Source organism: Borostomias antarcticus (genome assembly GCF_949987555.1).
Source record: "Borostomias antarcticus genome assembly, chromosome: 4".
Lineage (NCBI taxonomy): Eukaryota > Metazoa > Chordata > Actinopteri > Stomiiformes > Stomiidae > Borostomias > Borostomias antarcticus.
Genome location: NC_140237.1, coordinates 28,020,055 through 28,047,774, shown reverse-complemented (window position 1 = coordinate 28,047,774; position 27,720 = coordinate 28,020,055). Strand labels below are relative to the sequence as shown.

General features: G+C 45.1%; 1 protein-coding gene across 1 annotated transcript; it reads left to right on the top strand.

Annotated features, from left to right (window-relative positions):
- Positions 1-45: 45 nt before the first annotated feature.
- Positions 46-27,582, top strand: nptnb (neuroplastin b; the record flags this gene model as incomplete). Its single annotated transcript, XM_084436871.1, has 9 exons — positions 46-121; positions 13,043-13,390; positions 17,573-17,765; positions 19,946-20,040; positions 22,707-22,840; positions 23,128-23,401; positions 26,581-26,602; positions 26,706-26,779; positions 26,903-27,582. The coding sequence occupies 8 exons, from the start codon at positions 46-48 to the stop codon at positions 26,761-26,763; spliced, it is 1,200 nt and encodes a 399-aa protein (XP_084292997.1). The 3' UTR covers positions 26,764-26,779; positions 26,903-27,582.
- Between the last annotated feature and the right edge of the window lie 138 nt (positions 27,583-27,720).

The following is a 27,720-nucleotide window of genomic DNA, read 5'->3' as shown; positions in this document are numbered from 1 at the left end:
TCATTCGTCCAACATAGACCCCGGTCCTCTCATCAAATCCCAAGGATGCATCCCAACGCAGTGATGCTGACGGTGGCCCTTTTTGGAAACTTGATGTGGCAGTATGTCTCATCGCAGAAAGGTAAGAATCTAGATGTGGCCATGGCAATTATTGTATAGGCAATCGAAGTTACAAGCAGTGACTTGTCGTTTCAAGAATACTTCAGACTCGGAACATGGCTCATAAAGATTCGAGGATGGGGCTTCTTCACAATTCACCACCATATAAAATGACGAGGAGCATGGCGCATTTACGCATCGCAATATAGAGTCTATTAAAAACAAATCTGTTTACATAAGTCCGATCGTCTCAGTAGTGTGTAGCCAACATATTTTCCGTGACCATTTTCTGAGCACACAATCCTAGCTTTTATGTGGGGAAACTAGATGAGCGCAGCAAAATCATAATCTTGTGGCGGGTTCCCCGTGACGTTATCCCTAATTCTAACGGAACACTGTAGGCTTCATGCCTTTCTCAACTCGTTATCTTAAACGGGTCTTTTATGCAGCCTGCATAAAGGTGTATATTATTTCCCGCGCATACCCCGGTGTAAAGCTGTGCCGTATGATGCTGTAAATAGCATGCATAGCAGTCATTACTGGCCTAACTGAGACAGATAGTTACAGAACCTGTCAAATGAGATGAACTGTGCGCGTGTGTGTGCGCGCACCGTGTGTGTGTGTGTGTGTGTGTGTGAGAGAGAGAGAGAGAGAGAGAGTGCGTGTGTGTGTGTGTGTGTGTGAGAGAGAGAGAGTAAGAAAGAGAGTTAGAGAGAAAGAGAGCATATGTTCAGTTCTTTGTATAATAATAATAATAATAATATAAATACACCAAGTGAAGTTTCAAATCATATTACATACATGTACTGGAAAACATAAGACAAGATTAATTATTTTCAAAAGGTGTAACCCAAATGCCAGTGTATTTAATTCAGATTTCCTGTTCTAACTCAAATTCATATCAGTAATAATTCCTGTGTACTGTTAGCTGCTTGTAAATGCACACACATAACAAGCCAATGGTACAAACGCACATGCACGCACACAAATGCGTGCTCATGCACACACACTCAAAGATTGTGTGTGCATGCCCACGCATGTGTTTTTTATATCTAGTAGGAATTGAGGATGGCTGCTGTTTTGATCTGAGGGAAACACGACTGTACTGAACATGAAGTGGTTTTTTTGGTTGTTGTCCATCATCATATTGTGTGACGGGGCATCCTCGTTACTCTGACACGGCATGTCTCTTGGTGCCATCTAGCTCTGGATAATCACTGTGGTCAGTCACCCAGGGGGAGCACACTCACCAGCAGACCTGTGTACCTCAACGCAACAGACAGTCTAGCCTCCAGGCACTGTCAGAAAGAAAATACAATTTTGGTGGTAGAGTAGCCCCCCCCCCCCCCCAAACACACATAAACCTCTATTGTCTGCTGGAGCTAAAGTCAGGGCATTCTGCGCCCAGTCAGCTGTGGGGCCATGCCCAGCGAGAGTGCCCGTCTGCTCCCTGAGCCCCCATGCAGACACGCAGGGCTCTGCTGAGGCTCCGAGGAGGGGCAGCCTGCCTCTCTGTGTCTGTGTCTACTAGACTAACACAGTTCTATTTCTAGCGGACAATTGATAGGCTGAAACAGTCATGTCCAGTGTGGTAGAGCGAGAGCATCAGTACAGTAGGATATGAAAATGGTATAGGCTTGCAGTGCCGCAAGGGCTTAAAGTGCCGCAAAATGTCCAGGGACTATGGATAAAAACTAGCCTTCTTGGCTAATTCTGGTACATTTGTTAATGTACACTGTACCTGACAAATAAACAATAAACAAACAATTATCTTAAAGTCGTACAGAAATGAAAAAAGCATTATGTCCCATTTTGGTTCACATAATTGGTCATAGTGTTCACCTATTCAACGATGTATGCCAAAAAAATTACAAAATTCTACTTTTGTTGTAATCTTATATCAAAGTATATAATTTCTTACTTCCTGGAAAATGGTAGGTCACATGCAATTATGACAACAGGTACCTTATTATTTTAGGCCAATAATCTCATGACATCCACCCATCAATCAATGCTATCCTTCTATCGAATCTGTCTAAAGTTCTTAAAACCCGTCCACTTGTCAATGTTCCAATCAAATTCTCTAAACATTATGTCCCACCCTCATAGCTTGTTTGCGTCGGAAATACGTCAAACTACGGAAGTTAGATGATCTCAAACATCTGTTTCTGTGCGACTTTAAAGCGGCCCAACGGAGGATGTGGTATTTTTTTTGTTATCGATTTGGCGCCTCCTACAGGTTCACATTTGCACAACCGTCGTAAATACTGTGTGTGTTCAGTACAGTTGCAGATGTTAGGCTACCTGCCTCTGTTGATAGCTGGAATAAAAGGGCCTAGTTAGTATATATACACATACAACATACATACATGTGTGTGTGTGTGTGTGCATGTGTGTGTATTTGGTCCTGAATGACCCTGTAGGCTATGTTATTTGTCACGCAAAAGCATCTTTGCCTTCAAGCAAACTCTAGGAGGCGGTTAATCACTTTGCTTTGCCATCTTAGCGGAAAGTTTACTTTAAAAAAACTCCCAGATGGGACAGTTAATAAGAGCGTGGTCATTTGCATACCGTCAACGCAGTTTTATCCAAACTTATCTCAGTGCTAAACATGTTAATACCTGTCAGCCCCAGTAGCAAAGGCCTGAACTACTTGACACAAGGATATATCCATGAGATTTGGATTTCGGATGGAGCAGAGTTGATGCTAGGTGTTGGCGATGTATGCGGAAGGCCCAAACGCCTCACAAACTCCAGATTGAAATTCATCAGGACAAAATTTAAGTGCACATGTAAAGCAGGGTGAGTAAGTTAGTGGCATCCATTCTTAGAAAATAAGCCTGTGAGAATGATCTGTTAACTACTAGCTACTTTTTGGATAAAAGCGTCTGCTAAATGACTGTAATGTAATGTAAAGCTACGGGCTAATTAGCTACTGCATATCAAACACCTAACGTTACTAGCTTTGTAGCTTTTTGTGTGGGCACTGCTGTAAACCAGGGGTGGACTGGCCATCAGGAGCACCGGGAGTTTTCCCGGAGGCCTGGCGCGCTAATTGGCCTGGCCTGCGGTGAATGGCCTGCCCCCCCCCCCCCTTTATTTATAGCTTTATTTGTGGGACATCAGAGGCGGTCTTAAGAAATCAAGCAACCTCATTCTCCGCGTGATTGACAGGTCAGAAAGGTCTATTGAAATATCTTGATTTTGCAGCGAAAATAGCAGCCCGCTACACCAAACGTATTATTGCAAGAAGAAGCGTTTGGGGAGGAAATGAAAAACACACCATTGTACCTATTACAAGGCAGTGTACTGTACAATCATAATGATTTTTAAGCTGTTATCTTAAGGTAAAAAAAAATAAAAAAATACATTGAGTCGCCTTTTAATACTAAAAGGCTTTTATAGGCCATATTCAGATAATACATATACTGATGATCTCTTCAGTCACACATTTAACGTATGCACCCCCCATTCAGCGTGAGCTGAGCATGATGCGTTTTGATTTAATCAGTGATGGTTCTGAGGCGATGGAAGGGTAATCATAAGTGTGTTATATGTAATCACTGATTGTGTGAAGCAGAGGAGGCCTTTCTGATCCCCTCAGGCTGCAGTGGGGTGGGGGGCTGCGTGGCTGGATTCAGCAGCAGATATCTGGAGAGGACTGTAAATAGCACTGGCCCGTTCTGCTGCCGCTTGGCCGGAGTCTATTTATAGCGCGGAGACACGGTGCGGCGGGGAACTGTGGCTTTAACGTCCTTTTGTGAGAGTGAATCCATTACCTGTTAATGGATGGTGTCCCTGTGCCTGGCTGCACAGCCTATCTACATGCCCCTCAACCGTCCACGCCTCCGGAGGGGCTGAGCTCTTTATGCGCGAGCGAGCAGAGCAGGAGCTGGGTGTGCTGACCTGCACAGAGGCTACCTATGAAGGGAGGGTACTGCAGCATACATCACCTCAAGCCTAATCTCCCTCCATGAGCAGTTTACTGCAACAGTTAGCTAGGTTCTCCAGTAGTCGAGCACATTCTTTGTCATAACAATGTTTGGTTTTCCGAGTGGCTACGATTCAGGATTTAGACCACAACAAGCGTGATGAGGGCTGCCAGATTTGATTTGCCAGTAGCAACGCAAAATTACTCAAAAGCTAAACTAAAACAAAAACAAAAGATGGGAATTTTACCTGACCTTCTTCCTGGAGGCGGCAGAGGCTCAGGAGGTAGAGCAGCTCGTCCAATGATCGCAGGGTTGGTAGGTCGAATCCTGGCTCCTTCTGTCCACTTGTCAAAGTATCCTTGGGCATTGACACTGAACCCTAAATTGCTCCAAATGAGCAGGCTAGCACCTTGCACGGCAGCTGCCGCCATTGGTGTGTGAATGTGTGTGTGAGAATGGGTGAATGAGAGCCCTTATTGTAAAGTGGATATGTAAGTGCAGTCCATTTACCACCCCTTATTCATTTGGATAGTGGTAGGCAGGGGGAAGTGTGCGGTTCAAGACTACAGAGTGGCAGTTTGTCCTGATGGACATTAAGCAGCCATTCCACAGTACCTACACCGGGTAATGTTATCAATAGAGGCCGCCGCCGCCGCATGCGGAAAGCCATACCCAAGAATGAACGCGGCGCCTGATCAATATATGGTAACCTGCCCGATGCAGGATGAGGAAACCGTGGGCCTGTTACTTGTATTACTGTCTGTGTTCTGCTCTCCTGTTCTGTGTAAAGGATACATCTGTGAGACCGGAATTAAGCTCGGGGATCGGGGCGGCCGCCAGCTCCTCCACTGAGTCATGCCAGCCCGCTGTGAAACATGATGCATACTGCACCGATGGGAGCAGCATCCCGCTGTCTCAGGCCGAGCTGGCCGCTGCTGCCCTAACGGAGCGCACGCTCTAGGACTACGCCCGGTAATCATAGAAGTACCTGTGTAAGATGCTCTAGGACTACGCCCCGGTAATCATAGAAGTACCTGTGTAAGATGCTCTAGGACTACGCCCCGGTAATCATAGAAGTACCTGTGTAAGATGCTCTAGGACTACGCCCGGTAATCATAGAAGTACCTGTGTAAGATGCTCTAGGACTACGCCCCGGTAATCATAGAAGTACCTGTGTAAGATGCTCTAGGACTACGCCCCGGTAATCATAGAAGTACCTGTGTAAGATGCTCTAGGACTACGCCCCGGTAATCATAGAAGTACCTGTGTAAGATGCTCTAGGGCTACACCCGGTAATCATAGACGTCTCTGTGTAAGATAGCCTGCTATGAGCATCCCAATCGAGCGAGCTCACTGCTTCGCTCCACAATATCTGTCTGGCCTTCGCCCCATAGAGAGCAATTACGTGGGCGGGGGTACTTGCCTTGACAGACAAACACCTTCAGCCAATCAGCGTTCAGCAAACATTTGCCAAATCCAGTCGGAAGAACAGCAAAAACGTATTTTCCACCGAGAAACTCAGCTAGTGCATACTCTTGTTCTTGTTTAAGTGTTGTGATTAAGTCTATTTCTGCAATAACTGCACATAGCTGCGTTTATTCTTCCAACGTTAACGTTACCACTCGTTGCTTTGGGAGCCGCCATGTTTGTTTAGCGAGCGGCAGGAACACAAACCAATCAGGGGCTGCTTTCCACTGTGGGGCGGGACAGCAGTTAAAACGCAGTCCCTGATTGGCCCGGTATGGTCTGGATTTTGGCATAATCGCTCTGGAGGAGGCGAAGGCCAGACTGGTCTGCGTTAGTGAAACAGAATGCGAGCTCGCGAGAACGGGATGGTCGTACCAGGCTATGTGTAAGATGCTCTAGGGCTACGCCCGGTAATCATAGAAGTCTCTGTGTAAGATGCTCAGACTGAAGACTGGGTGAAGGAAGGATGAAGGATGATTGTTCACAACATATACTGTAGGCTACATATTTTGTGATATTATAAGATATAACCTACTACTGTACATAGGCTATAAACAGTGGGCTAATGGAAAAGCTTTAATGCAATTGTATGTGAATAGGTGTGCGTAGTGATAGCAGTAGCAAGTTTACTAGACTATTCTGTGGGTGACCATTTGTCATTTTCTGATACAGAGCGATGAGTTAATGTTTCCTTGAGGAGGAGATCATTAGGTAAACTATTAAGAAAAGTGAAGCAAGAAGTACTATTTTATATTTCATACTATTTTTGAAGTGCCTTCCCTCTATTCTCAGTGCAGTATTTCTACGGGTTTGCCCTTCGCTCTGCCTCAGAGGACTGCTGTCCCAGTGTTCCCAGAGCTGATGTAGCTCCTCTGATCTGAGGGGATCGTCAGGGTGCTGTTGTGGTGACGGGCGTGACCATCAGCCCTGTGGTGTAGAGGCCCAAACGCTGCTGGCTTTGCACAGCGAGACAGAGTTGGCTGTTGTCTTGACCTCTGAAAGGGTTAAGCAGGAAAGAAGCAATGTTTGTTTGGTGGTAGTGTGTGTGGGAGGGGGGGGGGGGGGGGGCATGCGGGTGGGGATTAGTGTATTTCAGCCAGGGATGGGGGGGGATTGGGATTTAAATCTCATTAAATAGATGTTGCTCCCCCTCTGAAGGACAGCTGGGAGTATTTACAGTTAGAAGGCACAGGTCACTCTCAACCCTCCTGGGGGCTAGTTGCTAATTGCTGCTAACTGCATTTTTACCACCGCATCATCTCCAACTCTTACCTCCTACTCTTCCAGCGCGCCGTGTTGTTAATTTGTTAAAGTGAACAAGGAGAGCTACACGCCACCCACACACGTCGGCATGTTAAGAGCCGAGCTGAATACATCACAGTTCAACCTGCAGCAGCAAACCAGTTGGCGCTGATCTGTGAACCTGCTGGATCCGGGCCAGATGTTACATTTCCCAGTAGGAGTTGGGCTTGGCTCCTCAGCGGCAGGCAGATACAGTATGTACAGTAGGCCCAGTGAGTGGCTCACTGCAGAACAACTGCACTGAGTATATATCCTAGTCTAAACTAGGGCTGTGCAATAAAATTGGTACAGTAATACATCACAGTATTTTTTTCTGCGATACTGTATCGATACATAAAAAAATAAATAACGTAATAACTTTTTTAGCACAAGGAAAATATGCAGAAGACGGACGGGAATAGATATAGATATACCTGTATATAAAATGAAGGAATAAATAATTCAGTCACAGATACATTATTCATGTTTTAAATGGATTTAAAATGTCCTTACATTCTCTCCACCCTCAGGATCACCTCCAAGAAGCGGGTGATGAAGCTATTTTCAGCTGTATTTTAACATTTTCTGTGAATGATATCGCAATATGTATTGCATCGTATCGTAATAAATCGTGATACAATTGTATAGTGATACTGTATGTATCGTGATACGTATCGGGAGGTCCTTGCCAATACCCAGCCCAGGACGTAGCCAGGGCTATGGAACCCTGGGGGTAGGGGGTCTAGCTGCCTTCTGTGTGTGTGTGTGTGTGTGTGTGTGTGTGTGTGTGTGTGTGTGTGTGTGTGTGTGTGTGGTGTGGCTGGGAACTATAGGTTGTACGCAGGTGGGTGACACACACAAGCACGCACACACACACATACACAGAGGCTGCATGGTGGTGATGTATGCATTGTTCTCAAACAGGGGGTTTCTTTCCCACACCTCACTGTGTAGAGCACACACACACCAGCCACATCAGACTACATTAGAGGCTGTATGATACAATACTAGTGGAGATCCTTACAGACTAAACTGAGCTAACGCCTATGATTCACTGACTCAAGCTGTTATGATTCCATACTGAATCACATACTGAATCACTTCATTCATATTCAAAGCTCCATGTAAACTGCCAAAACTACCCTGTTATGTTATCACAAACATACTATATCCACCCCCCCCCCCACCCCGCATCATTTGCACCCATGGAAAGAGTGGGCTAAAAAGGACAGTGGACCTTAACCTGGCCTTGTCCTTTGCTCTCTAAGGATGCTCCGCTAGGAGGCAGTTTTAGCAGAGTGGGCGGACGGAAGGGCTCAGGTTCCCACTCTGGGGGGATGTCAGTGGCGGGGGTGGGGGCAGATGTTCACAGAGAAAGCCAAACACTAATTACTCTGCACATCTCCTGGCTTCAGGCAGGAGGAGAGGAGAGGAGAGATGAGAGGTGAGAGGAGGGAGGAGAGAGGACATGAGGGGAGAAGCCTAGGGAAGTTAAGGCGTTCTCAGAGCCCTTCCCTGGCAGAGGGACAGGACTGGACTCTCTAAAGAGAGGGTCAGGGTTAGGGACTGGCCCCAGAGGGGAAGAAAACATTAGTGCTCACCTGATAGTTTCTGCTTCATAACTCGATCATGATCGATTACGGTACGTAAAAAAAAACATCACCACATTGTAACATTTTCACCTCTGAAAATCACCATCACACGAAGAACATTACCCTTTTTTTTTTACCATCTTTTCTTTTAATTTACAGCGGAAACTGAGTTGCTGGTTCCTCAATGTGTTCAAGCGGGGTGGCTGTAGCTCAGTAGGTAGAGCGGGTGAATGATCGCAAAGTCGGCGGGTCAATGATTGCAAGGTTGGCGGTTCAAATCTTGGCTCCTCCTGACGAAATGTCCTAGGGCAAAGACAACGAACCCCAAATTGCTCCCAGTGAGCGCTAGCGCCTTGCATGGCAGCTGCTGCCATTGGTGTGTGAGTGAATGAGAGGCATTCATTGTAAAAGGCTTTGGATAAAAGCACTATATAAGTGCAGTCCATTTACCTTTCATTGGTTAAGGTTCAATTTCCACCCTCGTATTGTTCTGAGTGGATGTGTTGCTCATGGGTGGACCGGTCCCAACGCGTTTGGCCAAGTGCCAAGCCTGCTGGTCAACACACTCCCTTCCTACCGTAAATTACCCAACTCTTATGAGGCTTGTTTGACCTACCACAGTATAAACAGCTTCTCAACAACCAGTGTTGGATAAGCGAGTGATTAATACACTATATGCCAGATAAGAGAATATGTTGGTTGTATTGTAACAGTACACCGTTTGTCTGCTAAACCCCCGTAAGCTCCGTGAGCCACGGTTCCATAACACCAGAGTCAAACGAGTTGGTCGGATTCGCTTATGCAAGCAGGTTATACTTTCACTGTCTAAAGTTGAGTTTAGAAATGTTGCCCGTCAGCTCTACTCCAAACCCCACACCTCTAGAAGCTTAATGGTACCAGTTCTAAGTGACGCTTAATTCAATAGGTCACTTACCCCTTATGGACGTTTAGCTGATGCTGAGAGGAGGCAGTTCTTTGAAGAATGGATTGTCCCAAAAAAGTTCTTCAAAGTTTAAAGATTTATTCAAAAATCAAGAAGATACAAAGTTTGCCAACGCAGGGCAAGTTGTTTCAGTCAAAGTACACAATCAAAAGATTGGTAAAAAGATTTGACAATGATCCTAAGCTAACATTCAGTATTTATACTATTCTAAACAGTCTGAGCCCACAGTTTGTGGTCAGATAAAACCATACCTACGTCAATACACACGCAATAAAATTCTGAAAAAACACAATTTTACTAAATAAGGGCAGAAGGAATTCCATAAAAGGTATACACTTCCTTCATACCACCTGCATACCTACGTCAATGAAACGAGGCCTGCGTATTGTAAATACGTCACTCACGCCACACATGCGTATGTAACCTTCCTGCCACCTGCAGACCCTCGTCAATGGAAACCATGCTTGCGTCGGCTAAATGGTTAAAAAGCTTTATTACATGTTCAAACAGCCGTTATAACACATCGCAAGCAGAAGCCAGCTACCATGGAACCCCCCCCCATGTGCGGTTTGAACTCTCTGGTGCACTAGATTCTTATGGTTTGGTTTGGTTTATTCATACATCTTCATCATGGAGCATACTTTATGTACATGGATGTATGAAAGGGTCACCCCAAGGAAGCTATTTAAAGCTTTTAGTAAGGGGCCCAGTCTCCCACAAACACAGTGGCAAATGGTCAACAGCAGTGTACAACAACATATATAACAAACATATTATCTCATCTTGCAGAGGCAGGAAGTTACCCAACTCATTTCCTGCAGCTGCGAAAGCTACTATAGCTATGTGTTATGCTGCAGGAGGGGAGAAAAAGCTAAAGGTTAAAAGGTCAGCCTAACAGGGAGAGAAAGCTAGATGATCAGGGTCCGAACCTGGCGTTTAGGAGCGCTGGGAATGGCCATCCGTTCAACAATTCTAACGCTGAAAACTTAAAGACACACACCACACAGCTCAGTTTGAATTCAGTATTGACTGCTCTCGTTGCTTGGTAACCCCCCCCTCCCTCCACACACACACACACATAAGCATATCTGCTCATATGCTGATGACACATTACTGTTGGCAGGTCTGGGATGGCCCAGCCTGTAAGCTGCTGTAGTGACACACACACTGAGGCGCCGTTGAAACCCCAGCCTCTTCCTGTCTCTCTCCATCCTCCTCCTGCCCAAGGACAGCACTGCGCTGCAGGTCTCACGTGTGGCTAGTGGTGACAGTACGGCACGTGGGAGCCATTTTAACAGACCTCTGGCTGCTGCGCTTAGTGGGGCGGTCGTTAGAGGAGTAGAACGCCAAACAATGACTGTGTGTGTGTGTGTGTTACTGTGTGTGTGACACTTCCTTCTTCACACTGTACGCTCTTCGGTTTTCAGTGTGTGCGGGTTTCGCTCCTGTGATTTATCCAAGGACCCACGCGGTCTGACTGCCCACAGCAGGAGGCGCGGGTTCCGGGTCGCTTGGCATTAGATGGAGTTCATTAAGGCGGTGTCATCGTGGTGGTGATCTGACGCGGGGAGTGAGGGGCTGACCACTGATGTGGAGCCGCTAGCGTGATTTAGGTAACGAGCAGACGGAGGACACGCGCTGGGGATGATACGCTGACCTTTCGGTCCGAGGCTCCTGACTGAACGACGCCACGGCTGACCTCACTACTGAGGTTACCGGTTAGAGGTGGAATTTGTCTCGCTTCAGATGAGGATATTTTCTTTTACCGCCAATTTTAACAGCTAAACCTTTATCAGATAGAAGTGGTCCTGTTTCCGGCCTTGTAATGACGAATAGCAGATGTCCGTGCATGCATGTTTATGTTCTCCTCAGAGCAGAGGGAAATACTCTGAATGAACTGAACTGTCCTGAGGGTGTTATGGAGTCAGGCTTGCAAGAGAGAAAGAATGAGAGAAAGAGAGGGGGGGAGGGTGGGCAAGAGAGACAAGAGAGGGGGGGGGGGAGAGAGAGAGAGACAGAGAGGGGGGAGAGGGAGAGAGGAAGAGAGAGAGAGAGAGAGAGGGAGGGGGAGAGAGAGAGAGAAATAAAGGAGAGATTGTATTCCTCAGCCACTCATTCTGACTCATTCTATAACTTTCCTTAAAATCAGACAGTGCTCTTTTACACAGACACAGAATATGTTCCATTTCCTTTGGTACAAATGGGACATTGTCTAGTTTCACTTCCTGGAGTGCCTTCTGCTGTGGGTGCTCTGCTATAAGAACATACTTAAAACCCATGTGGGACAAAAAACCCACGTGGGATAGCCTCACTAAAGGTGCAGGACCTTCGACGGTTCAGTTCACGTTTTTATTATATAGATAAGGTACTGTATCTTCCCCTATACAACAGGTATGGATAATGATGTGTGCAATATAAAAAAGGCTGGTGCCATCATACTGACATGCTCTGATGAAGGCATTTTGTCGAAATGTGTCAGCTCAGCAATAAAAAAAATTTGAACTGAAGCGTCGAAAGTCTTGCACCTTTATTGTCTTTGGAGTGGCACTGTCCCACCTGTGGGTTTTTTCTCTACAGGCACATTGTGGTTATTTGTCAAGCGCCTCCACAAACTATAAAGCACACGTTAAGCAAAGTAAGGGCGAAAGAAAAACTACAGACTCACTGTACTGCACACACAAATAGACTGTCTTGACGTTGAAATAAAGCGACTCCTACAGCTATTCACACAGCGTATGCGAGAAAGCAAAAAAATTAGGATCATAGTTTTCTGTCTCGTTGTCCACTAATATAATGTTATAGGCGGCTGCATACAGTATATAACTTCTTTGGTGGTGAAAGAATGGAAAGTTCCCCTTTTAAGGTTAACACATTGGATGGGAAGATGTTACTTATTGATGAGCGGAAAGTGGAGACTTGCGTAGTTTGTGAGCAATAATTGACTCTGAAGTCCTTGAGTTATGGGTCTTGAAACCTGTGCTATTCTGTTCCTTTTCTGTCCTTTCTTGCTGCCGTAAAGCCCAAATCCCCCCCCCCCCCTCCCCGGGGAGGAAAAACGTTCCTCTGTATTAGTTGTATCTTGTCTTATGCATCCGAGTCCTGTTAATATAGTGGTCATTGCCGCTGTGTTGATGAAGACTGCATTATTAGTGACAGTACACAATGTGTAATGTACAGTATGCTTAGCTATTCATTCCATGTCAAATTCTAAAACTGCCATTAATTCTATATTTTGATTGTATACTAGGGCATTTACAGTAATGTATCTGAGTTCTGAGGGGAATGGCCCTGAGGAGCTTGGATACGCATGTCCATCCATGGTACCATCACTCCTAGAGACAGCAGAGATGAAAGGCCTCCTACTGTACACGCTTGATGACTGGGACTGGGCGGCGCTCACCTTGGCTGAAGGTCGCGCGCTCCGTCGCGGGGGCTGGAGGGGGGGGGTTGATAAAGGGTTATAGCGCACCGGCCACACCGGGTTTCAAGGGCCATTAAACCCGTTTCTCATCCACACAATCTCTTTACTCTTTAAATTCAGTCTTTCTTAAATTCAACTATTTTCCCGCCCACCATGGTTTGCTTCCTACTCTTGATTTGCATCTAACCATCCTCTCTTTTTGTTTCCAACTGATCCCTTTTGATTTTCCTTCTGCATCCCCTCCCTCCACTCTAACCCCTCTTCTACCCCTCCCCCTCCTCCCCCCCAACACACTTTTCCTCTCCAGCGGGGTTTGTGAAGTCGCCCATGTCTGAGACTAAACTCACAGGGGACACCTTTGAGCTGTACTGCGACGTGGTCGGTAGCCCCACGCCGGAGATCCAGTGGTGGTACGCCGAGATCAACCGGGCCGACTCCTTCAAACAGCTGTGGGACGGCGCCCGCAAGCGCCGGGTGAGCATCAACACCGCGTATGGCGCCAACGGCGTGAGTGTGCTGGGCGTCACGCGCCTCACGCTGGAGGACACCGGGACCTACGAGTGCCGGGCCAGCAACGACCCACGGCGCAACGACCTGCGCCAAAACCCCGCCATCACCTGGATCCGCGCCCAGGCCACCATATCCGTGCTGCAGAGTGAGTGGTCTATGTCCTGTAGTACCTAGATGGTGACACGAACTAACAATCAACCCCCCCTGCCCCCCCCCCCGTCCCACCTTGAACCCACTCGTAAACAGCTCTCTCGTAAGCCCACCTCCACCACGGCTGTCACTGGCCAGACAGAAAAACTGTTCTTGTTCCACGGTCTCCTCACTGTGAGTGCTGCCTTTTGTGTTTCTGTTGTAGTTATTTTTTGATTTGGACAGTTCCTCTCCTTTCACTGGCAGAGGTGGAGGATGGTCTGAGTTCAGTAGACCTCCTGCCTCTCCCAAACCCCCACCCCCACCCCGAGCGTTGTTGTAGATGACCACAAACCCAGACCCCCCCCCCCATCTGTCCACCTACCCCTTGTCCCACACCAACCCCCCCCCCCCCCCCCCAGTCTCTGTCCACCTACCTGTCCTCTCCTTCCACACCAGACTCTCCAACCCCACACATACTATACACCGTAGCCCATTCTGGCTATCCTGTCCTTTGACAAGTTTCCTTTCTTGTCTTCTCCCTGTTCTCTAAATCCTAATTTCACCCATTTATATCCAGACTATTTTGTATTTGTTTCGTTTTTTATTCAGTTGAACTTCTGTCACGTCTCCTGCTTTGCATGGGGTTGTTCTATTTACTTCAAAGCCTGACATATTACGCATATTATTCATTTCTACATCATATCGTTTCTCTCTCTCTTTCTCTGGACCTGCGTTCTGTGTAACCTTGTGCCTTCTTAGCCATTTAAGTGTTTGACCGTGAATCAGTAATGACATTATATCCTCTTCACATCTCTGCTATAAGCATGCAGACGTTTCAGACACACTGAGCGTCGCTGGACCCTTTTAATTCGGATACGCTTCAGCAGTCAGAGATATGTGGAATGTTGTTTATTCACAGGCAGCCTCCTTTTGAAAGGCTTAGAGGAGTACGCTCCTTGCCAGCCTCTCCTCTGAGAATTAGCTACTGATCTGTCTGTTGTACACATTTGTTCACCAGGCTGTTTGAAGCATGACTGTATGTGTTGGCTGTACCATGGTCTACACTGCTTTATCTACACTTAACAATTATCCACAAAGCACAGAAGCGCCTGCAGTGGTTCAAGGCTCCATTGTTCACTCGTTGTGGAGTACAAACAGTATCTTTTTTTTCCTAACACCCAGCGGTTATTGAATTACTAAATAAAACATACTCCTTATCTAACAGAAAGTGTGTGCAGATAATCTTTTCTATCCTATCCTGGCCAACCTGGTTACATATTCTGTCATTACTGAGAGTCAAGGTTCTTCTTATATACATGTAATGTTTTTTGTGTTATTACTGTACATGTATATAACAGGCTATACATCCTGCACGTTGGAGATGTCAGTGTATAGCTTGTTGGGGAACATGACTGGGTATGTAGTTGTCTTGTTTTGTTTTCCTTCTAGCCTTCTAGTCTTCATTCATTTTAGCTTGTGATCTATTCTGGTTCAATTCACAGGCATTTTTAAGTGAGGACACTTTTTGGTTAATCAATTATTTATTTATTTATTTTGCAAATGTCTGACATTTATTTTAAATGCCAGATTTCCAGGAATGCATCCCTGCCCCAGTAAAACCCAGGATCTGGCTAAACACAGGCCCCCGTCCACACCCTCCTCTGAACGCTGCTCCATTTAGGCTAATGTATTGTGGAGGAATGATTGGCTCAACGTTATGCTCATGTTGCCAAACATCGCCTCCATGTCAGCAAGATGGAGCAATTACTGGCTCTCTCCTGAAGAGGGGTGCATGTAGGTCATAAAAGAATGTGCTACAGTATGATGTAATGAGTGGGTCACACTGTCTATGGTTTTACTATCCAAACAGCCATAGCCAAGTGGGTCACTCGCTACTGTGAGATAATTTCATTGATTTCTGTCCTCCTTTAAGCATGTCCTACAAATGACCTTCTGGGAGGAAATCTCTTGTGGACCACTGGGCCTTATTTGCCTGATGCTAATTTTTACTTCAAATTGTGCATATTATCAGGACACAGTATGTCGGCCGAGTGAAACAGAGAGCAGAGAGAGCGACAGAGAGAGACAGAGAGAGAGACAGAGAGGCAGATAGAGACACAGAGAGAGAGAGAGAGAGAGAGAGAGAGAGAGAGGGAGAGAGAGAAACAAACACACACAGAATCCCTCTGGCTATTGGGTATACAGAGCTGCAGGAGAAGGTGCCATGAATGCTAATACACGGCACTCAGCAGGGCCAGGCGACCCTCCCTCTCTCTCCCATCCCCCCCTCCCCCCCCCCCCCCCTCCCACTTTACTGGGGGGTTGTAGCGGCGGCGGCAGCCAATAGGAGAATGATTACGCTCCTCCTCCCTGCTCCTCCCCTCGGGGGTTCCACGGTTGCCATGGCTGGCCCGCCCTGGAGGGGGGAGGGGGAGGGTTGCATACTCTAGGCAGAGAGGAGAGAATGAGTGAGCAGAGGAGGGATGGGTGAGGAGGAGTGTAGTGGAGAAGGGAGGAGAGGGGAGAGGAGTGGAGGGATGGGAGAGTAGAGGATGGGAGAGGAGGGATGGGAGAGGAGAGTAGAACGGAGAGGAGGGGAGGGATGGGAGAGGAGTGGAGGGGAGAGGAAGGGATGGGAGAGGGTGCTTCCTGTCCTCTCTGGTGACACATCCTGACTCCCTGAACGTCCTTGAGAGGTGGACCCTTCCTTCCTTCCTTCCTTCCTTCTCTGTTAACTCATTCACTAGAGGCAGGGGGCTCGGTTCATTAAGACACTAGGTTAACTAATACATAGGTTAACTAATACACTAAGTCAACTAATACATTAGGTTAACTAAGACACTAGGTTAACTAATACATAGGTTAACTAATACACTAGGTTAACTAAGACACTAAGTTAACTAATACACTAGATGAGGTTAACTAATACACTAGGTTAACTAATACACCATATGAGATTAACTAAGAAACTAGGTTAACTAATACACTAGATGACTAGTGGAGGCAGTGAGCTTTGGGGAGGGTCGTATTGCAGCTGTAGTAGTGTATCCCATTACATTTTGTATATTGTAATTTTTCTATTTTATTTTACAGTTGTTGTTTTTTCTAATTACTTTCCTATTTGCTTCAGACTGTAATATTAATCTTCTGGTCATGTTCTAGAATACAGAACCCTTTATGTGGAAGGCATTTGACTGACTCTTATCAAACGACACACTTACCGCTTTTATTTGGTGCATGATCCCATAATCCGAATGCTTCTGGGTTTTGTCACTACTTCTCCATAAGTGTCTTCGGAAATATATTTTACAATACTACATTTATTGATTATGGTAAACCTGTCATTGCTGCCAATATGCCTTATGTCAGGCATAAAGAGTAGGCTATATCTACAAAGTAATCTACTGTATATCTACAGAACAGAGTTTCAGTAAACCACAGATATTGTTCGTCTTAAGCCGCTATGACTCATATAAACCCGTCTCGGTAATATGATTATCTATCATCATCTCTGACCCACGTAGTTTAGCACGTTAGCTAGAGATAGAATATCGCCATTATTCATGCCTGGTTTTACACTTCATGTATCACATACTTTATACACATACTTTTTGCAGTTTGTTAGACATTGAAAATGAAACACAATTGATAAATTAGCTATTTGCACAATAATATTATTATCAGTTCATACTCTATGTGACAAGTGTTTTTTTCCTTTAATGCTTTAATAGCTACTTTGAGTTTGCAAATGTGCTCTAGATGTGGTTTGTCAGTTGTCATGAAAATGTGTTTGTCCTAAAACTGAATACTGTGGACCCCCACTAAACCCCTCTTCCCCCATCTTAAAAGTATGTTCCACAATAAGGAAGGTGAGTATGCAAGTGCATCTATGGATCTGAAGAAATTTTAACTCTTATAGCGTTTTTAGCTACTGTTGACTGAATAATTAAAAAGGTCAAAGCAAGTCTATAGTAATAATACAGAATAGAACATATAATTACAGCAAGCTTTAGAGTTGGATTGATCCCCCTCCAGGTGCATGTTTCAGTGTATATTTGTATTTGTGTGTGTATGTTGTCTTCTGTTCATGCCCCCCACTCCCACTCAGATTCCTCGCAGCTGAGCTGTGAGAAGGAGTTTAGCTCGGTGTTGAGCCCTGCTTCTGTGATAAGGGGTTGCTGTCTTTCTGTTTCAGAGCCAAAGATAAACTGCTCTGACCAGATCATCCTCACACCCAGCCCCCATGGCACCCCCTCCACCTCAGCCATCCCTGTCACACTGACATGTAACCTGACCGACGCCCACATGGGCCACCGCGAGAGCTTCTGGATGAAGAATGGCGTGGAGATCCCAGAGACCAGGAAATATGTGCACAACACAGAACACAGGTGAGGCAACAACGGCTGTTCATTTGTCCCGAGAGCACGGCCGGCTCGGGCATTTTTGGTGCCCTAGGTGAGTGGAGTCTTTGTTTTGTGCACACTTCTCCTCCTTACTTCGTTCCCTCCCCTGGCTTATGGTGCATTCACGCGCTCCTTGGGTGGTCCCATTTCCCAAGTTGGGAAGTCGTTCTTCCGACTTCGGTGTGTTCATGAGCTTTTAAGTCGGAATGTAGGAACAACATGGACCCTACGAATGAGATGCATTGTATTTTATTGCTCAGAGTGTTTAAACAACATGCTGATAGCGAAGAATTCCCTAAAACCACAAAAATATTGATTTACCTGACTTAGCTAATGCTAATTAGGGCTGGCAATCAATTAAAAACATATTCTAATTAATAACATGATCTGTAGTTAATTAATCGAATTAATTGCAATTAAGCACATACTTTTCATATATTTTTGCTGGGAAAAACCTCCAAATGAAAATATTTCAATTAAAAGACATTACATTATTGTGGCAGATGTGTAAAGCATTGAATAGACATTACAAAGGGTGGCTTTATAAGTCAATATTTTGTTTTATTAAATCATTATCTGCTTGTTATGTTTAAGGCTATCAGTCAATCTGAGCAAGATATTCAGCTTGCGCCAATATGTCTGTGGATTTTCACAAAACTATTGTGCCTCTTGATGGGGGCTTGTAGCTGCATTGGAGGATGTTATTTGCAACCCATAGCAGTTCATTTTGTGACCGAGTTTGTCAATTTGTCTGAGGTAGACTATTCATTCTGTGCTGCCTGCTCTCTGTAGCCTATGGGGTCCGCTGGGCAAAATCGGAACAACAAAAAAAGAAATATATATATATATGTGTGTGTGTGTGTGTGTGTGTACTACTGTACGCTGTAGAGTGCGACAATCAAATGTGAACCTACATTTAAAAACACATTTTGCCCAATGCTTAGGCTCAGCGGAGAGTCAACTTAGGCTTGGTGGGATACACTGGCAGAAACCCTGGAATGCTATACAGTATACAGTAGCTATTATTTCTGGTTCAAGATCAGAGGGAGGACACATTACGGTGTTGGGGGAGTCATGCCACATCGCGTAGCACAGTTGAGACAGTAGAGACAAAAGAGACAGTAGGGAATGAGCAGTAGAAACAGTAGAGACAGTAGGGAATGAGACAGTAGAGACAGTAGGGAATGAGACAGTAGAGACAGTAGGGAATTAAACAGTAGAGACAGTAGGGAATGAGACAGTAGAGACAGTAGGGAATTAAACAGTAGAGACATTAGGGAATGAACAGTAGAAACAGTAGAGACAGTAGGGAATGAGACAGTAGAGACAGTAGGGAATGAGACAGTGGAGACAGTAGGGAATGAAAGAGTAGAGACAGTAGGGAATGAGACAGTAGAGACAGTAGGGAATGAAACAGTAGAGACAGTAGGGAATGGACAGTAGAGACAGTAGGGAATGAAAAGAAGTGGCATGTGCCACGACGCCCCCAGGCCATTTGTCACCCATGGTAACCTCCTATCTGGCCTATTCCCCGGGCCGGCAATGCCTGAGAGGTACAGTCAAGTTCATCTCATCAAGTCTTGCAACATCGCCGGTTGATATGTCAGTGGACATCGACCCAGGCTGAGACAAGCCTTCAAACTACTGTAGGTCCTCACATGGGACTCCGGAGATGACAATAATAGACACACGCTGCCAGTGCCCAGTGTGAAACTGTCCAGACGCACACGGCTGTTTTAACAGCTCCAGCCCTCACAGGGCACAGCAGAGTGTACAGCTCCTCTGTAGGAAGACACCTCCATAGACAACCCACAGACTGTTGAGGCCGCTGGGCGACTCCTTCACATCACATTACATCAGTACACTACTAATGGCTGACCCTGGCGAATAGACCACGTGGATCTGCCGTGTGCACTGCAGCACCCTCGACCTCGTCTCGTGAAACACAGCAGAAGAATACCAGCATTTGTCTCTCGAGTGTTCTGAGGCCCGCCACTCTGATGTGCATGGAGAGAGACAAGCAGGCATTAGTGTTTATCCTTTGCAGACCACTTAATTAATAGAAGTTGTCACTGTTTTTGACTTCTCAAAACGTTGTCTGCATGCGACCCCGACTGTAAAAGAGAGTTGTGTGGAGTAACTCAAAATGTTGCGATTTGTTGCAGGATCAAGAAACCAAGGGCAGACGATGCAGGGGAGTACATGTGTGTGTACACGTTCGAATTTGCGCCCAACGCCAACTCTACCATTCAAGTCAAAGGTGAGACCCCTCTACCGCCAAAGGACGCTGAGAAGTGTCATTTCAATTTATATTTCACTGTGCATTGCCCTACAAAATCAGCATTTGTCTGTGCAAATGAACTACAGAGTTTTAAAATGGCTTCAGGTTTTGTATTGTCCTATAAGCCACAATTACTAGGAAATGGAGGCAAAGCTGCCTTCTGAATGATATTATAACCACCAGCCTGGGTTCTGCGTGCAGCAGGGAACAGAGATGTGTGTGTGGGCAGAATAGAGATTGTGCTTCATCCCGCGCTGAGGTGTTGACAGGATGGCCTCTGGAGGCGGTTGTCACTCTGGGCTGTCACTAAGAGGAAGAGCCAGACACCCACAGCACATGTACTAACCCCCAGGCTATACAGTAGTCCCCTCTGGAATGGTGAACTGATAATGGTGACTGATGGTCATAAGACTTTTTTATTTTTATTTTTACGAATTACGTTGTGTCTTAGTGACAATTTAAGGATGATTAGTCTATGTATTTGTAGATATAATTTAAATCTATTATAAGAAAGCAATTCATTACTCAGTATTGGGGTAAAATGAAATTGTCATTGACCTGGCGCCTGGAAATGTAGAAGCTAATATAATTTCATGTTAAAAAGTAGATATTAATATTCATGGATGTGTAAGATGCTGCAGGACTAAGAGAGAAACCAAGCGTTTGTGATATTAGAGTTGACAGCTGACGACGGAGAAGCCTCTCTGGGGAGTGTGCTGGTGAAACCCTGTTCTGGAGAGGCTTGCCTGCGCATAGTGTTTAAGCCAATTTGTTGTGGCAATGCTATGGTGCATACTGAGCATGCCCCGTGCTGCTGTGCTAAGCGCTGTCTGGTTGCGTAATGCGGGTGACGACCGGGCGTGCCCTGCTTCCGCTAGCCGGTGCAGATGACAGGCCTCATCTCCAATCAGACTGCAGTGTCTGTCTGGGCTGTGGACAGGCAGATGGACGCCTGCGGCTGCTACGGCCATGTTTCCTGCACTAACCCCTTGCCAGCCTCTGTGCTGTCACCGGAAGAGGTGATTTAGTGAGACGTTAAGCTGTGTCTGGGGTAGTAATGGCATGGAGAAAATATGGACACTAATATATTGATGCATCTAGACTGCAGGCTTGTCTATGTTGCTGTGATCTGTCAGTAAAAGTGGGATGTTCGAAATCTCGTTGTCTTAAGCACAAATACAGATACCATACTAGGTGTAGGCCCATTCAAAAGTTCCCACTTGTCATTGCCCAGTGTTCTAGAGGTCCTGTACCAGTAGTACCACTGCCGTAGGTCCACCACCGTTAAACCCGGTACAGGATCCCAGGCCAGCCTGGCTCTCTGCTCCTGGCAGCACTGCTCTGAGCCCCCCCCGGGCTACACTGTCCTTGGCACTCCCATCCCTCCAGCACCCAGCTCAGAGGCAACAGATGGAGGCTTGTGTGATGGTGTGGGATTAAGGCTGAGAATCCGGTCCCAGCCGTTTCTAATGGCAGGAGTTTATTGTCCATGATGATAAGCTGTCCTGAGCATGCATATTTTGTATATCCAGTTTAGCGTTTTTGTTGTATATGATTTAACTCCATAAGATGATTGAACTGAAGGAATTATAGATTTTGAAAGGGGAATTTAATTTTCACAATGTTTTCACCTGCTGGATATAATTTATTATTTACTTATCATATAATCCACAAAATAAAAATGTTTGCCCAACTAAACCCAGTAACCCCAGTTGTCAATAGGGGAATGGAGATATCAGGCAGACAGAAATGTGCCCACATGATCATGGCTTGCACTCTGACCTGGCTCCTCTTCAAATCTCTCTCTCTCTAGCGTTTGGAACAAGAGACACATTCACACAGCTAAGCGTTGCAGAGGGGATAATCTGTGAATGTCAGGAGGAGCGTTAAATGGGGGTTTGCGCTTGTTCTGGCGCCCCTCAGAGGGCAGTGTGCGTGCCCTCCGTCAGAGGCGTAGGGCGCTGGGGGATAAGTCCCCTTCAGAGACCACGTGTGTGCACCATAATTAGAGCGGGGTGATGTCACTGAGAGCTCATCATGCACACGCACAGCCGAACACGCCCACCCCCAGGCCTCCCCCTGATCCTGCCTAATTGCATGGAAGGAATTACCGTAATTTCGGGGGATTATTTGAAGGCTGTAGCAGTTATCTCCACGCTGCAGAGTAGAGTCAAACTGAGGATTCTGTCTGAAATTAAGTTTCACCTTTTCAGAAAGTGTCATGCGCGATGACCGCACAGCTGGATGAGTCGGCATGATATGAACGCCTCCGAACACCGGCATCTGAGACTAAACCTCAGCAAAACATGAGCTTTATCTTCATAACAGCTTGGCAATGGAGTAAAACGGCTCAGTTCGTCTCCCCTACTGATCACTATGATGATTTGCACTCATTCTGTCATTCATTTCAAGGGAAGTCAACCCTTTCCAGCTTAATTAACTATCCTCCCAAACCCTTAATTATCAGCCTTCACTTTCATGTTAGATATTACTACTAACACAGTCCCTTTAGTGTTATATCCCCGTCATCTAATATTAAGAGCTTAACGAGGAATTATCCCTGGGACCAAAAATGCATGTTCTTAATTAACATTCAGAAAATCAAAATAAAGAGTCAACCTTGTTAACCCCCCCCCCCCCCCCAGCACCACCTGACATCACCGGCCACAAGAGGAGTGAGAATAAGAACGAGGGGGAGAACGCCATGCTGTACTGTAAGTCTGTCGGCTACCCCCACCCTGTCTGGACCTGGCGCAAACTGGACGGAGCTTCCTACGCAGTGAGCGTCCTCTATCCACACTTCTTCACTCTCAATACACTGTGTCATGACATTACATTTCATTAGTCATTTAGCAGACACTTTTATCGAAAGCAATTTACAATAATTGCATTTAACGTGGGCAGTCAGTGTACTACTACTCGCCAGAACTCACAAATGCATCTCCTTTCTAAACAAGTGACCAAGAGCGTGATCTAGTGCTAAAGCCATGTGTGCTGTGATTGACGTCTGGGATGTGCTCATTACGACAAAATGATTTATCCTTCATCCTCCTCATTCTCCTTTAGGACATCGACAACTCCTCGGGACGCGTCTTTATCACCAACCATGAAAACTACACGGAACTGAACATCATCAACCTGGACATCAGCACGGACCCCGGGGAATACCAGTGCAACGCCACCAACGCCATCGGCACCACCGCCGTGTCCACCATCCTGCGGGTGCGCAGCAACCTCGCCCCGCTCTGGCCTTTCCTGGGCGTGCTGGCGGAAATCATCATCCTGGCTGTCATCATCCTGGTGTACGAGAAACGCAAGAGACCGGATGAAGTGATAGACGGTAAGACGGCCTCTCGTGTCAGCCTAATTGTACCGGTTCTACAGATTGCTTTCATTGAATTACTGGAAAGGGTGTTTTTAACGTCCGTCTTTGATTGAGCGTCTCTCCTTTATGAGACAAGTATGTAAATAGCAGCATGGCCTGTATTGGTTCCACCAGTCTAATAAACACTGAGTTTAGTCAGGGAGTAACGTCCCTTAAAAAAGATTACTTCTGTGGATAATGGTTAAAGATCTTGGTTACATGAGTTGAATTGTAACTCAACTCGTATCTGATCAGGGGTTGGAAAGTAAGGTCAACAGCCAGCATTCCAGAATGGATTCCGTGAGTTTGTCCCACAGCCACTGAATGCCGGACGGTTAGGTACCTGATGTAAATATTCATGAGGTGTGACTGTGCTGCATCGGCATAGTGGAGGCCTGGGGTGATGACCTCCACCGTGGGACACGGTCCCTGACTGCCGGATCAGTGTGGAGCTGGGGGGAGGAGACACTGCCACACATTGCCACATATTAGATGAATGCTAATATGACCTTTATGGGAGCACATTAGGAAACCAAGAGGGGGTCTACAGCTAACCTTTTACAGGGTTCGCTATTGCTGTGCCACACTAATGACTATAGCAAGGGACCTGTTTCCCAGCCTGACAACAGATTGAATCATTCTAATGGGAAAGGCAGATGATGGATTAATCTGAGGTACTGTTTTAGCCCTCAAGTCCTCTCCGGTTGAAGTCTTCAATTAAAGACAGACAGAATAATTCCACATTTCACTGGACTGTAAATCTAATGTGATCACTATAAAGTAGTAAGCTATTCAAACATTTTTACCATATCAACAGGATGGGAAAGTAGTAGCGTGCCGTGCTTGTCGAAAACATCATTATATTTTGTGGGTTAAAACGCTCTAGTGGTTCTATCGACTTTACGAAGCGCACCAGGGGTAGTAACAAATGACCTAATGGGTTAATATGACTTCTTTCCCCCTCTTTCTGAATGGCATCATAATCTATACGGGTGGTAAGTGAGACATTCTGCATGTTTCCTGAGAATGTTTATTTTCTATCAGCTTTTACCCGTTCCTACTACAAACCATCCAGACCATGATGTCAAGACTTGTGTCTCTGATTATCGGATTGTTTAAATAGGCAATAGTTACATGTTAAAAATATGTTCACACCATTCACATTCATTATCATGTGAAGGGCCTATGTAGTTTTACTTGTTTTTGAAAAATGCACTTTGATATAGAGTACACCTGTACAAATTATAATTGTACGTTCCTCAAGTCTGTCTTTTGTTTAGAATGTACATATTGTGTATCTATTTCAAAGATGAAAAAAATACACACCAGAACTAATATGCTTCACAGTGGCACACGCCCCATGGAAATACAGCATGCCGACTCATCAGTAAGCTCAACGTCCTCAGTGTAGCACACATATACAGTACAGCAGCTGACTGACTGTCACAGTCGACAAGGCCTCCAGTTTGGGGAAAGGTTATTGTTGGGGTGCGTTGGAAGGGATTAGATTAAGGTTGATTGTGTTCCTGTCATACAGATCAGAAATGAGAGTTTAGTGCTCTCTCTGCATCACTTGTGCCGCTTCTCTGAAACAAGCCTTTTATCACCCTGCATTCCCGTGGGCTTGGTCTTCTGCACATGTAAGCTAGGGGTTCAGTACAAACTGTAGTTGAATTGAGTTTGAACAGTCTCGCAAGAAAGGGCTCTGGAGCTGTGGCTGAGATTGCTCTCAAGCTATGTATTCTCAGAACCTGTTATGGTTTTCTTTTTTTACTGTGCATGAGATCATTTTTGAAACGGCCAGGTGTGGTACAGTAGTAACATATTGAACCAAGGCTTACTGTAGGCTCAATCGAGGAAAACACATGGCACAATATAAAAATGCAATTGGCTTCGATTTGCACTAACGACTATTAAGTCTGGCTTTTCTCATGACCTCAAGCACAGTTTATTCACATTATCTTTGCCTGGCTGGACAAATGTATACTCAGAATAGAATAGAATAGAATAGAATAGAACATTTATTTGCATTGGTTAACAAGTACGGGTACATTGGGATTCTTGTCCTTACAGTGTCTTATCAGTGCTACTCAGTTCCTCAGTCCAGTCCTCGGTAAACAGAGGTAGTCCTCCGCTAGACATTGAAAGGTTCCCAAACTGGCAATTGTTGGTGCAGCTAGGATCTCAGGTGGCAATGCAGGGGCATGGCGACGGGATGGTGACGGGGGGCGTGGTGGGTGAGGGTTGGGGAGGGGGGGGGGGTGAGGGGAGTGTGGTGCACTAACAGATGTGCCCCTTCTAAGCCTGAAACTGTCACAGCCACACTGTCTCATACCACATTGTAACCTTCATACCTGCCACCATTTAAATTCTGTGGAATGTCGCTGCTCTCTAATACTGTATATGTCTGCATGCTATGGATATGACCTCACTTGGTGTATACTGACCTATTATTGACTCATTGTCATGTTTGACAGACCAACACCGCCACCATGGCACCTTTGAAACAAGAGGGTCTTTGAACTAACAAATTACTATGAAGCAATAACATTCTCTCACTGCACGCTGTGGAACTCAACTGTACTAAATCGATTTGATCTTGATTCTATTACTAACTATGCTTTTCAGACAATGACATTTCTTTTTTTTTTAAGATTTTAAAAACTGTGTTGCCAGACTCTGAAAATGACAGACAACTACAGTACAACAGATGACTAATAACTTTTTTTTGTCCTACAGAAAAAACATTAGAGCAAACAGTTGTATTGCGAGGCGACAACACAATAAAAAATACCATGAAATAATAAAATAATAATAATATTGTTCAGGCCAAAGTTGATGCTAGACTATATTGAACAAAACTAAAATATAGTCATGATACTACATGATGAATAACCATCAGAACTGTGGACCAACCTATGCAAGAGCCCACCGAAGCCTGAGGGAGAGTTGCTAAACTAGGCTAAACACAAGCTGTGCTATCCCATTACTTGAAAGCACTGTAAACAGTCATGTAATTTAACCTACATATCACAATGAAAGCAAGCTTTCGGCTGGGCTATGCTTATCTGTGTAAGGTTTATGTATGTTGATGTATAACTACTGTATGTTTTATTTTCTTTCATGTCTTGTCCTCTTTCCTCTCTGTGTTGTAGATGATGAACCAGCTGGACCAACGTAAGTATGAGGCTAATGACTATTGTCACATTTGTGTTGTGGAGTATGTGAATCATAATACAGATTCCACATAGTGACTAAATTAATACTTTTTTTTTTACAGAAAAAATTCAACAAACAACCACAAAGACAAAAACGTGCGCCAGAGGAATCCGAAATAAGATGCTAATCGTTGCGGTGAGTATATTCTGGCTCCGGATTTCTTTTAAAACAAACTAAAGGGAGGGCTGTACAGTCTAGCATTGTACTGTGGTTAAATACAAAGTGAAGTGATGCCTGCCCCGTGACTTTCATTCACAGATGAGATGACTAATTGCATATCTTGACCACCATGTGAAGGTATGAGTGGAGGGAGCCCGGGGCCAGTTTTTAATGAAGCACATCTCTCGTCTCTTATGAGAAACAATATCAGCATAGCACTGGCAGAAAAAAGGAACAAAATGGCTGTCTTAAGCATGCCTTGTTCAGTCTTACATGAAGATTCCTGGCAGAAGATGACTCGATCCCATCATGAAGGTGTACACATTTTTTAGTGTGCTGTTGACATCTCTTTGATTCATTTTATCATGTCCTCAAGAAAAGAGGTGATCCTTTTTGTATTACATATCATGTAAAATGCATGCAAGATTACGCAATAGGATGATCCTCAGAATAGAGTTTTCTGTTGATTTCCCTCATGTCTGTGTGGCTTTTTGCGTCAAGATGAATTATGTTTTTTAATGAAATCGTTCTAAATGAAAAATACTGTTATATTCTTGAAGAACTTTGTACAGACCATTATCATTAAACTATGTTTGATTTTTGTGAGGGGAAGTCCACTCTTAACAGAACTTTTATCGTGAAGCAAGCGGGCTTCGGTGACTGGCAGTATTTAATCGAGAATGATTACAGAAAATTACTACAGTATGTATCAAACTAGTTAAATAAAATTACAATTAAGTGTTTAGTTTTTTTCCAGAGTAACTTAGGTGTCTTGTACATGTTGCAGTATGAGTGTTCAAATGATAGCAAATCTGTAAAAAATATATATTAATTTTATATTTCCCAAAATAATTGATCCATTTTTATTTTTTTCTTAAATTGTACAGCATGGCTATTATCCTATGCAATATGTATTC